Source organism: Mustela nigripes, chromosome 17, assembly GCF_022355385.1.
Source record: "Mustela nigripes isolate SB6536 chromosome 17, MUSNIG.SB6536, whole genome shotgun sequence".
Taxonomy (NCBI): Eukaryota; Metazoa; Chordata; class Mammalia; order Carnivora; family Mustelidae; genus Mustela; species Mustela nigripes.
The window spans coordinates 41,059,305-41,071,456 of NC_081573.1; the positions used below are offsets into that span (position 1 = coordinate 41,059,305).

Consider the following 12,152-nt stretch of genomic DNA (forward strand, 5'->3'; position numbering starts at 1 on the left):
GGGGCTCGCCGCTGGTTCCCAGGGGCCAGCCTGCCGGTGGTGGCAGGCTCCGAGCAGCAGGGCCTGCCTGACACAGCCAGGCCCCCGGGGCCCATCATGGATGCCAAAACCACCAAGACCCCCACAGGGAGCTTGCAACAGCAGCAGCGTCCCGCAGGTCCAGGGGCTGCCGCAGCTCCGGCGACACGCTCACGCTCAGCTCCCGCACGCCCAGGGGCTGCCCCAGCTCCGGGCACACCCTCACGTCCAGGGTCTGCCCCAGCTCCGGGGACACCCTCAGGCCGAGGATCTGCCACAGCTCCGGGGACACCCTCACGCTCAGCTCCTGCACGCCCAGCGACTCCCGCACGCCCAGGGGCTGCCGCGGCTCCCGCACGCCCAGGGGCTCCCGCAGCTCCCGGAACACGGGCACGCCCAGGGGCTCCCGCAGCTCCGGGGACACCTGCACGCCCAGGGGCTCCCGCACCTCCGGGGACACCCGCAAGCTCAGGGCCCTCCGCGCAACCCAAGAACGTAGCACCCGGTGCGCCAAAAGATGCAACATCGAGAACACCCACCCAGCCACCGCAGGTGCCCAAGAGCGAAGCTGAGAAGGCCGCCATGCAAAAGCGTGCGGAAGGACGGGCCCTAGTCCCGATCAAATTCAGGGACAGCTTCAAGCGTTTTTTCTTCACGCCCACGGGAGTGATGAAGGTCATAAGGCTGGTGAGCAGAGAGAGCTGGTGATGCAGGGTGGGTGCGGCCTTGGGGAATCTCCGGGGACGCCGCGTCGGGAAAACTTCCCCACCTCCCTTTGCCAGCCAGTGTGTTCTGCCCCATCTTTCCTCCCTTCTCCCCTGCCCCTCCCCACACTCGACCCGGATTACTAAACCAGCGCTGGTTTTCCTGCCTTTGTATTTCTCAGGTTTTCCCTCAAAGAGGGAATTAGGGGAAGCAGAAAGAGTAAGAGCTGAAACGTATAAATTAACAGAATTGACCAAAACTGATAAACCAATGGCTAGGATAATATGAAAAAAGACTGAAGAGAGAACATGTATTTAAAGCTAAGACACCAGACAGGGAAAATAATCACTAAGGATGAAGACACTGAGAGGATTCCCCAAGAGTACTTTACAAAACAAATAAACCTGACTACCTGAAAGAAACAGTTTATTTTCTAGGAAAATGTATACCAATACTGACCCCAGGATAGAGAAAAACCTAACCAGACCAACGTAAACACAGAAGAAAATGAGAACTGATCAAATGAGTATCTTTCAAAAATATATAAGGGACAGCCTTTTTACACATTAACTCTTTCAATCTTAAATGGGATGTAATTCTGATACGACTGAAACTCCTTCAAAGAATGGAAAAAGAAGAAGCCCTTCTGAATTATTTCTTCAAAGTAGTATAACACTGATATCAAAACCTGACCGAGTCAGACAAAATAGCAATCTCGCTTGTATCAAATCAACAAGTATTAATATATTAGCAGAAAATATTCAGTACTTTTTAAAAATACACTATGATGATGCAATATTAGGACTCTATTAAACTAACCAACATTTTAGGTTAAAAGAACAACAAATTAGGAGATTATGTCAGATAAGGAAAAGAACACATTTGACAAAGTTCAACATTCATTTCTGATTGCAAAAAAACAAAATCCATAAAATAGGTATACATATTTTACTGACATTTTAAAAATAAACCCAAAAGTCAGCACCATATATAATGAAGCATCAGAAGTACTCCCATTAAATGAGGAACAAAGAGGATGCCCTCATCAATACTGTATTCAGTATTTTTCTGGAACTGCTCATCACAATGAGGAGAAATAAGTAACAGCTGAAAAGATTAGGAAAATTTATCATTTTTTCAGCTGACATCGCTGTATGTCTAAAAATCTCAAAATCAACTGGGAAACAAGTTAAAACAAGATAATCTCTATTAACTCACTAGCAGAAATGAACAAAAAAGCATTCAAAATAGAAGAAAATATTTCTCTTTATAACAACAATCAAAATGGTAAAACATCTACAACTAAATGAAATAAATTTGAAAGACCTACCTCAAGAAAACTAAACTAACTGGAAACTAAAATAACTGGAAAGACGTACTTTGTTCTTGAGTAGTAAAAGTGAATTAATTGTTTAATCCTTCAAAATTAGAAGTTAGATGAAATCCCAATTAAACTACCAACAGGCTTAGCTTGGGGAGCTTGACCAAGACAAACGCAGGAGACACAAACAATGTGAGGATTAGCTCTGAAAGGGGGACTAAGTCAGACAATAATATAAAATAAGTTGCCTGTAATTTCAAAAGTACTAGAGAAGAAATCAGCACCTCAATGGAAGGGCATATTCTCAAAAGAGACCCAAATATATCTGGGAATTTAGTACATGAGAAAGGTTGGATTTCAGGGAAAATACTGGTGTTTCCCAACAAATGACGTTGGGATAACCAGCAACTGTTTGGAAAGAAAGAAAACTGGAGCTCTACCTTTTTCTATCAAAATCGGTATATATTTATTCTACTTGTATATACTTCTTTCCAGTATGAAATATACCTGGTGAACAGTGGTGACTTTCCAGAAGATGGACTAGGGTTGGGTTGAGCAAGAAGAAAGAAACTGGAGCTATTTTTCATTCTTCTCTACCTAATTGCACTTTTATTATTTCCATGTATTATTTCACTTCTGGAAATATGAGACATTTTTACAAATAAAATATATGTACAAAACGATACAGGCAAGTGCAATATCACCAGATTTACTTTCTAACAGTTGATGGGTTTGCTTCGCTGTTCACTAGCCCGTGTGCATTAAAACACGTCCTGTTTCTTCTCTTGCAGGGTCTTCTCATAGGAGCACTAGTTTCTTTCATCATTGCCAAAGCCCATGAGCCGTACATAGCCATCACAGTTCTGGAAATCTGCATCGTTCTTTTTTTTATTCTAATATATATGCTAGCCCTTCACCACTTGCTGATTAATTTAGATTGGTCCTTACTTGTAAGTGTTCGTTTTCATAATTCAAATATAAGCCTCAGTCCTAGAGTACAGTCTCTCCTCAAGGGAAAACAAAAGAGCTAATCTTTCTGGACAAGAAAAAACTGAGCTGTGACAGGGGTGCTGCCCTCGTCCCAGGGGAGAAACTAGCCCAACACCCAGAGAGATCCCTTAGACACCTCTGTCCCCAGCACCACCAACACACACACCTGCTTCCTTCTCACTGGGGCACTGAAAACAGCGGTAACTCGCAGCCTGTCCTAAAGAAAATTTCAATTAGGTATATGCAGTACCTACTTGCATATTAGGTATATGCTTCTCATCTACTGCTTGTAAAACAGCACATACTTTTATCTTCCAACAGCAGCTACTCTAACATTATAAACATTTCCCCCCTGTGTAATCAAGAGTCAGCATGGCAGAGTTGGCCAAAATGGTCACCCACACCCTGAAAGATTGCAGGAGTCAATCTCTTCTTGGGTACTAAGGACCCATACTCCCAAAGGGGTGCCACATGGCAGAGTAGTCAAGAAAAGAACATTGCATTGCCTTCTTCAGTAACTTATTCCAGAACTTCCTAATCTTTACCAAAACTGAAAAATTCCTGAGGTTAATCCCTCAGGTCTCAGATCAATCCTATTTATTATGGGGCCTGAGGTTCTGTGTCCTTGCAGAATGGAGAAGAACTACTGTTCTGTCCGGGTACAGACAGGGCCCACTCCTGGCCCTGGCATCTTCCTAGTGTGTGAACATTAGACTCCATTTCCCCATCCAGGAAATTCAGCAAAGGAAAATGGTGATCACAATAACTACCTCATAGGGTTCCTGGAACATTTAAATGTGTTTAAAGCAAACACCACAATGCTCAACACAAAGCAAAAGCAAACATTCACTTAGAAAGTGTCCATCAGACCCCATAAAGTAGTTAGCTGGATTTTACCATTTTCTCTTGCACTGCGAGCAATCCTAACTCAGAGGTCAGGCCTCTCCCCCATCCCACGTCCGTGCAGTACCTTTTTCTGACCTTAAGATAGGATTGTTCGGCGTTGAGCTAAAACTCAAAATAACGTTTTTGAAGCATGTGAGGCATTTTCTGAAAAAGCTGCTGAGCTCTCTTTGGCCCACAGAGTGCAGAACGACAGGAAGCAGACACGACAAAATGTGAGCGAGTCTAAACGGACACATGAAAGACCCTCTTCGTTGTGGAGAGCTAGAAGGATAAAGAGGGTTCTGAAGGGAAACCAAAATCTCTGCTCTTGGAGATTTTCGAGAAAATCTTCATTTTGAGCACACAGCATGTGCCAGATACTTCTTCATACGTGTCACCTCATTTAATCCTCACAACAATCTAGTGGGCTTGTAGTTTAGCGGATGAGAAGACGTGATGAAAGGTGAAGTTGCCCGTGGCCATGGGCCGTCACTTGGAAACTCAGACCTGGCTTTAGGCCCAGCTCTTCCCAGACTTTTTGCCTTATTGCCTTACAACGGTCTCTTTGTCTCCATTCTCCCTTCATTGTTATCACTGTTATCCTCCTTGGATTTTCAAAATTTTATGTTCTCTGTATCTTCTCCTATGTTCTCATGGTTTCCTTAAAATATGGAGCTGGAGGTGAGCAGATTATCCTGGAGGGCAGGTACAGGTCCTTAGGGCGGGTGACTGAGGGCTTCACGGCACCAAGGTCAGCTGCGGTCAGAGGGACTGGAGCCCTCAGAGGAAAGAAAGGTCTGCTGCCATAAAGCTGGGGAGCTGGTGGGAGCCTCAAGGCACAATGCTTTATGTAGGGACGAGGGAGAAGATCTAGGAAGTCGGGGCTCCTAAAGGAACCAGGAAGGTCCTATGAGAAGAACTGTTCTCACAGGGGTCACAGACGGCTCATGACAGCGTTTGTAGAATCGCAGGCCTCAGTCAACTCTGATAAAGCCAGGCCCCTTTAACCTTGGGTCCCAGGCCTAGCTCTATCCGTGGGTCAGAGCATCCTCTTTCCTTTGGGTGACTCTGGGAGCCCCGAAGCACGATTCACATGGACATGCCTGGTCCTGGTGAGCTCCCAGCAGCTCCATGGTTGGGGCACCGTGAAGGCTGCTCAGTTACTCAGAGGCACAATGGACTGGCGGTCCACACCAAGTCACCACATACTAACCAACGCAGCCGGTCAGGTGGTGTGTGTAATCTAAGGGACTTGGAAGGTTTTTTTAAAAGACCCATCAAAACAGGATTCAAAACTGTGTTCTCCTATCCTGTCCCTTCGTTTCTGGTCTTCCTCTTTCCATAAGGTGAAGGCCGTGTGCCTACGAGATTGTTCAGAAGGATAGTTACCACTGCGTGGTACCACGGAGGCCTTGGCACGGAACACAGTGTGCTGGTTTAGGGAGAATTTGTGTGCCTAGGAGAAGACTACTGGTCACTTCAGAGTAGGAGGACTTGGAGATGTGGAGGCATCAAGCTGCAGAAATCCCCTGGGACCTGATTGGAACTGGGGAAAGCCAAGATATCCCAGGGCCTGTTCTATAGCATCCCTGTTTCCGGGCTCTGTGCAGGCTCGAGGACCCACCCACACACTGGAGGCATCCAGCATGCGCAGACCCTCTCTCCTGGCAAGATGGTTTGGTGTCCCCAGCGCTGAGCAGCATGGGTAGTTCAGTGGTAGAATTCTCACCTGCCCCACAGCAGAGCATTAGTGCTGATTTTAAGTGGCGGTTTCCTTAGAGGCTCCCGGGAGTACAGAGGTCCTAATTCCTCTATTCCCATTCTTGTTTGGCAAGGGGCTGGTGATAAAGGCTCCCAGTCCGGAAATAGAAAGATTGGTAAATCAGGGCTTCAGGTGGTCAGCAGAGCAGCAACAAAAAGGACTGGCCTCGCGTATGGACCTGCTGAGATCTATGGAGTCTGGGACTGCATTTTGGCAAAGCCTCCTTCTCCAGAGAGATGGTGGAGCCTGGGCTGCGGAATCCATACTCCATTCTCAATTTCATCTTGTGGCTTCTTGTGAAGACTATGACAGTGACTCTGACAGCCAAGGGTCCACCTCCCAGCCAGTCCTTGACTCGATAACCTGGGCCTGCATCAGAGCTAGTGAGCAGAGAGCTTTCCCTACCCCCACCCATGGTGGGGTCACTGTCTTCATTGTAAGACTTTGTCATCAATTTTTCCCATGACTCTAGTGTCATCTGTCAACATACCCCAGAAAAGTATGAATTGTAATTCCCTTCGGAATAGCCCATATTTTTAACACTTCTACATTATAAAAGATATTATCCAATATGGTCAGAGAGACTGAGTTCTGGTCAAGCAGATGCTTCTGCCAAGAGAAAGCAATTTAAAAAAAAACATAATAAGCATTTTAAACTAAAACTCTGATGATTCCAAAACTACCAGCAAAATCTTTCCATTTATAAGGAGGAAGTGTCAGCTTTCGAATGTCCCCTTCAAATAAGATTAATGAAAAACCACAGTTCTGGTCATTTCTGATCAGGTTATGCCGCACGTTTGGAGAACTCCAGGCACAAATGGAGTCAGTGGGAGTTGCAGCTAGTTGAACACTATACAGTGTTTACCACATATATATTCTTGCTACAAATATCACATTTTGTGAAACAAATTGTCAATGTTCAAATTTTTTTCTAATACTCCGTGATTTTTAAAAATAAGCACTCACCAATAAAGCATCTCTTTCTTTCCCAGTTAAAAATTCTACACAGTTTTAACTAAGGAATTTGGGAGCTTTATGGAAAAATAACAGTCAAGCAACAAATCCATCTCTCATTTTAGTCTGAAGAGGCACCTGAGTCAGTAGGGCATTTAGTCAAGGGGAAAAGAAAAAGATGATGAGTAAAGATGGCATATGACAAGATTCAGCTGCAATTTTACTCCATTAGGAGAGAACATCTCTTTCTCTCTCTCTCTTTCCCTCCTCTCTCTCCCTCTCTGTCAAAGATGAGGCCAATAACAATGATGTGTCTAAGGCAGAAGGGAGGAGGGGGGTTAGTCCAGAGAAGGCTTCTGGACGCTCAAGTCAGGCTACAGAGGGGCCTTGCCACTTACTGGCTGGGCAGCCCCAGGCATGTTGCTAAACCATCTGTAAATTGAGGATAATGAAAGTCTGTTGTGAGAATCAAATGAGACTAACACCCTGGCCCAGTATGTGACACACAAGAAGTGCTCACAAGGCGTGAGCTATGACAGAATGTTAGATATAAGGCAAACATCAGCTCCCAAGGACAGTTTGGGAGAGCATTTCCTTGTGAGCAAGGAGCAGAGTAAATTACAGGAAGGACAGAGTAAAGGAACGTCTAGTATTCCGGTGAGGAGATGGAATTACAACAGGGAGTCAACACGGGGTTAGTCTACACTTGGTTTATTAGTATTATCATTATTCATTGGCTTTCACCTAAATTCTCAACCACCTATGGCCACAGCTAGTTAATTTTTTTTTTTAAAGTTTATATCCTGCTTCTTAGTTGTACAAGTTCTTGTGCATTAGTATTCTCTTGGTTCACATAATCCTAAAGGACTAAGCTTCTTGCAAACCTGTGAACCGCTGTGCTCATCTCACTGTGGACAGACTTTTCATGCAGCCCACAGAACGCAGCTGGATCTTCTAACCCTCACCAGCCCTGCTCCTTTTCTCCCCAGTGTTACCCACCAGGTGTCCAAATAATTGCTGTCCCTCCATGAGGCAAGTCATATTCCATGATAGGGACAGGACTCCTTGCTCAGCGATCTCAATGGGAAGCACACCCAACGTCTGCAGACAGTTCAACTTCTGTGCACATTCTGAAGGCAGACAGCACAAGTCCACATTGTAATGCACTCACGGCCCACTCAGTGCCGGTGCCAGGAACTCCTCTGGTACTTTCCGATTCGTTATACCATTTACTCCTCAGATCTACCCAATGGATCCCAATCACTATTCCCATATTTTAAGTGAACATACTGACACAGAGAGATGATAAAACAGGCCCTAGGTCACACATCTAGAAACTGGCAGGCCAAGAGAGCTCATCAACAAAATACACTCCCACCGTACATGTCCCGTATCATATTGCCCCTCTGTGACCCATTATCCATAGAAAAATGCCCAAGATGGGTGCTGTACTTCCAGTCTGGGGGGATGACGGGAGGCAACAGTGAGAGGGGTTCTGTCTCCCTTCTTCGGCAGATACCCTATCTTAGACAACTTAAACCTCTCTAAGCCTCTGCTATGTCCTCTTAAAATAGGGATCATAACAATACTGACCCTGGAGGGTGTTTGTGAGGGTTAGATAAGGTAAGGACTGGGAAATACTGGGCACACTGAAGAGTTCCCATCAGAGATATTATGATTTCACACACTGGGTGGTAGGGCTCCTTCCTAGAATCAGGCAGGTGCACCAGACAGGCTGACGCTACCAAGTCAAGCCATCAAGACTTAAGGACTTAAAATGTTCCAATTAGGTATCTGGGCCATATCGTGGTTCTGTCACCCTGAGCTTTTGACCGTCTCCACCCTGGTGCCACGGACCCACTGAGTACCCACTTTTCCATTACTGCTCTATTACCGAAGCCCAGCCTCTGCTTATTTCCAGGAGTGGCCTCCATCTACTCATTCTTGTCCTTTATTTGGCACACAAAGCCGCAGTTTGGGCTAGCAGTTACAGAACCCAGTACTGGAATCCAGAAGAGAAGACAAAGGCAGCCCACAGATGCCAGGAAAGACCCAGTTCCAGCCATTTCTTAGGAAAGAACAGAAGTCAAGAGCATAGGCATTCACTCTAGAATACCAACCCTGCTCCCCAGATGTGTTCCTGCCTCCTTGGGATATGTGAACCCACAGAATAAATCCCATCTAACTTCTAGACTAGCGGTTCTACCTGCAGATTTGGGAATGCAATTAAATTAATAAAGTGATAACCTAAAATTTAATTTTTATATCAAAAATAAATTACAGAATAGAATGAAGGATTTATATTAATTTAACATATAGGATTATTAAAAATCATATTTATGGAGGTAGGGCCCTATTCCTCTAGTGTTTTTCATGCTCACTTTCTTATGCCCTTTAAGGGGAATATAATGGGAAAGTTGTCAGTTTTTTTTTTTTTTAATGGCACTCTTTAATGTCATTAAACCCATTTCTGCTGACAAAGTTCTATCCAGGACCTTAAGATCACATAAACTCATGTCTTGGAAGATGCAAGAATTTTGCTGTTAACAGTGCCAGTAATATTAATCAAAGGGAAAGTTTTAAAAAGACACCCATCCTTAGATGGGTAATTCACTAACTTAAGTTAATTTATATTTTATGACATCCCATTTTCATGTAGAGTTGACAGTTTTCAATTCTGTATTACAGGATCTTGTCAACAGTTTCATTACGGCTGTGTTCCTTTTAATAGTTGCCATCCTGGCGATGCAAGAAGTGGAAAGAAGGCATTTATTCTATGTTGGAGGGGTAAGTCAAAGCCTTCATGACCCCATTTAAGATTAGTATTTCAAAGGTGCCTGGATGGCTCAGTCAGTGAAGGGTGAGCTCCTGGTTTCGGGTCAAGTCATGATCTCAAGGTCATGGGATGGAGCAACACTTCGGTCTCAGTGATCAGCAGAGCGTCAGCTTGAAATTCTCTTCCTCTCCCTCTGCCCCTCCCACTTGCTTGCGCTCTTTTTTTAAAAAATCAGTACTTCGGGGCGCCTGGATGGCTCAGTGGTTTGGGCTGCTGCCTTCGGCTCGGGTCATGATCTCAGGGTCCTGGGATCGAGCCCCGCATCAGGCTCCCTGCTCCGCAGGAAGCCTGCTTCCCTCTCTCTCTCTCTGCCTGTCTCTCTGCCTACTTGTGATCTCTGTCAAATAAATAAATAAAATCTTAAAAAAAAATAAATCAGTACTTCAAGGGCACCTGGGTGGCTCAGTGGGTTAAGCCTCTGCCTTCAGCTCAGGTCATGATCTCAGGGTCCTGGGATCGAGGCCCGCATCGGGTCTCTGCTCAGCAGGGAGTCCGCTTCTCCCTCTCTCTGCCTGCCTCTCTGCCTACTTGTGATCTCTCTCTCTCTCTAAAAAAAAAAAAAAAAAAAAAAAAAAAAATCAGTACTTCAAAACTCTGCAAAGGGAAACTGGCAGACCGTAATTACTTCGTTTGCAGAATAATATCCCTACCACCACCCCTTCTTCTGCACTGACTTCTTCAGATGATGTAAAGTTACATAAATTCTAAACTCATGAAACTCTTCGTCCTAATACTCATGCTCCAAATAGGTACAAACTCCTCTTTCAAGAAATGTACACAGTATTTTTTTTGAAATGTTGCAACAAGGTATGCTTGTCTATAAATAGGGCTTTGACTCTTTTGGACTAGAGAATTGTATTTTAAAAGCACGTGAAAGGAAAAGTACGTGACTAGAAAAAAAAAAATAGCACATTGTCAAAAATGAATGGCCCCAGAGGAAGGAAGGAAGAAATGAAGGGAGGAAGCCCCCAGCATGTGTCCCACACGGAGCCAGGCATGTTCTGACTTGATTTTTACAATTCTCATTTTTTTTTAAGATTTTTTTTATTTATTTGACAGAGATCACAAGTAGACCTAGAGGGAGGCAGAGAGAGAGAGAGGCAGAGAGAGAGAGAGGCTCCCTGCTGAGCTGAGAGTCGGATGCGGGACTCGATCCCAGGATGCTGAGATCATGACCTGAGCCGAAGGCAGCGGCTTAACCCACTGAGCCACCCAGGCGCCCTAAAATTCTCATTTTTACAGATATGAGAACTGAGGTTAAATAATTGGCCCTGGCTCACAAGCCTGGGACAAGCTGGGACTCAAATCTTTACCATATGAAGAGCACAAGAAGTGGCAGATTAAAATGGGAAATGAGGAGATGAGACTTCTGGTCCTGGAAGTTAAGCAATGGGAACAGAAATTAATCTAGAAAAAAAAAAAGTTTGACTTCTTTATATTCATTCCATCATCAGCAAATATTTGTCAATCCCATTGGATTGTTCCAGGCCTAGGCTTAGTGTTGGGAACAAAGTCCCTTATCCCTGTGGGAGCCCACAGATTAGCCGGGGCAAGACCTACGGAAGGAAAATGCATTCAAGGAACTGGGGATTAAGTGACGTAAAGAGAAACATCTGGAGCAGGCAGGATGGGGGAGGCACCTAGAATCCTACTATGGGCTGCAGGTCCCCATCTGCTAACTCAGCCACCAAGCCTTCTCCTACCTGCCAGGGGCTCCCACCTGGAGCCCCTCAGTTCTTACTTGGATACTTGACTGCACGTGTGCTTTCTGACTCTGGCACCTGATCTCACCTCTTGATCAAGTCCCAAATTCTGCACTTCCTAGCCTCAACTTTGCCCCCTCCCTCACCAGCTCCAGAGGTCTGAGCGACACCACCCTCCGTGGAGACCCTTGTCCACGATCTGAAGTTCTTTTCCTCCCAGTTGGTCCCCTTGGCAACTCCTTCCTGCTCTTTTCGAACAAAGTCCAAGAGTCCTTTCTGCTGAAGGGCCTTCTCGGGACCTCATACTTATCCAGAGCTTCCTACAGCCGATAAATAGTCCTCTCTGGTCCTTTCTGGTGCTGCAGGCATCCAGTGAGGTCATTAGTGGCAGCAAAACCCACCATTTCCAAAATCCCTTTTTCTGGAAATTGCAGAATGTGCCACAGCGGCCGGCTAGGCAGACACCGAGCAGGTAGTGCTGGGTCAGAGGGGAATGGGATGGGAGAGGGAAGCCAGGTTGCCGCAGAGCCGCAAAATAACCCAGCCTTCCCTTCCCGTGTATGGTCTTGTGTCTGACAGATCCAGTGTCTCACAGCGGCAATCACGTGTATCCTGGATGCGATTGTGATCACCAAAAAGATGAGGGATAAAATAAGAAAACTCCTGGGACTCAAATATGAAAGCAGTTCCTCCTTGTTCCTGGAACCCAAGAAGACACCTGAGCCACGACCCACTCCGGCACCCGGGAAAGCACCCACGCCGGCAGCGGGGAAAGCACCCACGCCCGCACCCGGGAAAGCACCCACGCCGGCAGCGGGGAAAGCACCCAAGCCCGCAGCCGGGAAAGCAGCCACACCCGCAGCGGGGAAAGCAGGCACGCCAGGATCCTCAAAAGCACCCACGCCGGGATCCTCAAAAGCACCCACGCCGAGATCCTCAAAAGCACCCACGCCGGGATCCTCAAAAGCACCCACGCCG

General features: G+C 45.9%; 1 protein-coding gene across 1 annotated transcript in view; it reads left to right on the forward strand.

Annotated features, from left to right (window-relative positions):
- Window positions 1-96: 96 nt before the first annotated feature.
- The window catches only part of LOC132004962 (CKLF-like MARVEL transmembrane domain-containing protein 2), a 12,324-nt gene continuing 268 nt past the window's right edge, over window positions 97-12,152 (forward strand). Inside the window, exons 1-5 of the mRNA XM_059381625.1 lie at window positions 97-244; window positions 338-705; window positions 2,836-2,994; window positions 9,324-9,422; window positions 11,754-12,048. Of these exons, the coding sequence (XP_059237608.1) occupies window positions 97-244; window positions 338-705; window positions 2,836-2,994; window positions 9,324-9,422; window positions 11,754-12,048 (1,069 nt within the window). The remainder of the gene's footprint in view (window positions 245-337; window positions 706-2,835; window positions 2,995-9,323; window positions 9,423-11,753; window positions 12,049-12,152) is intronic.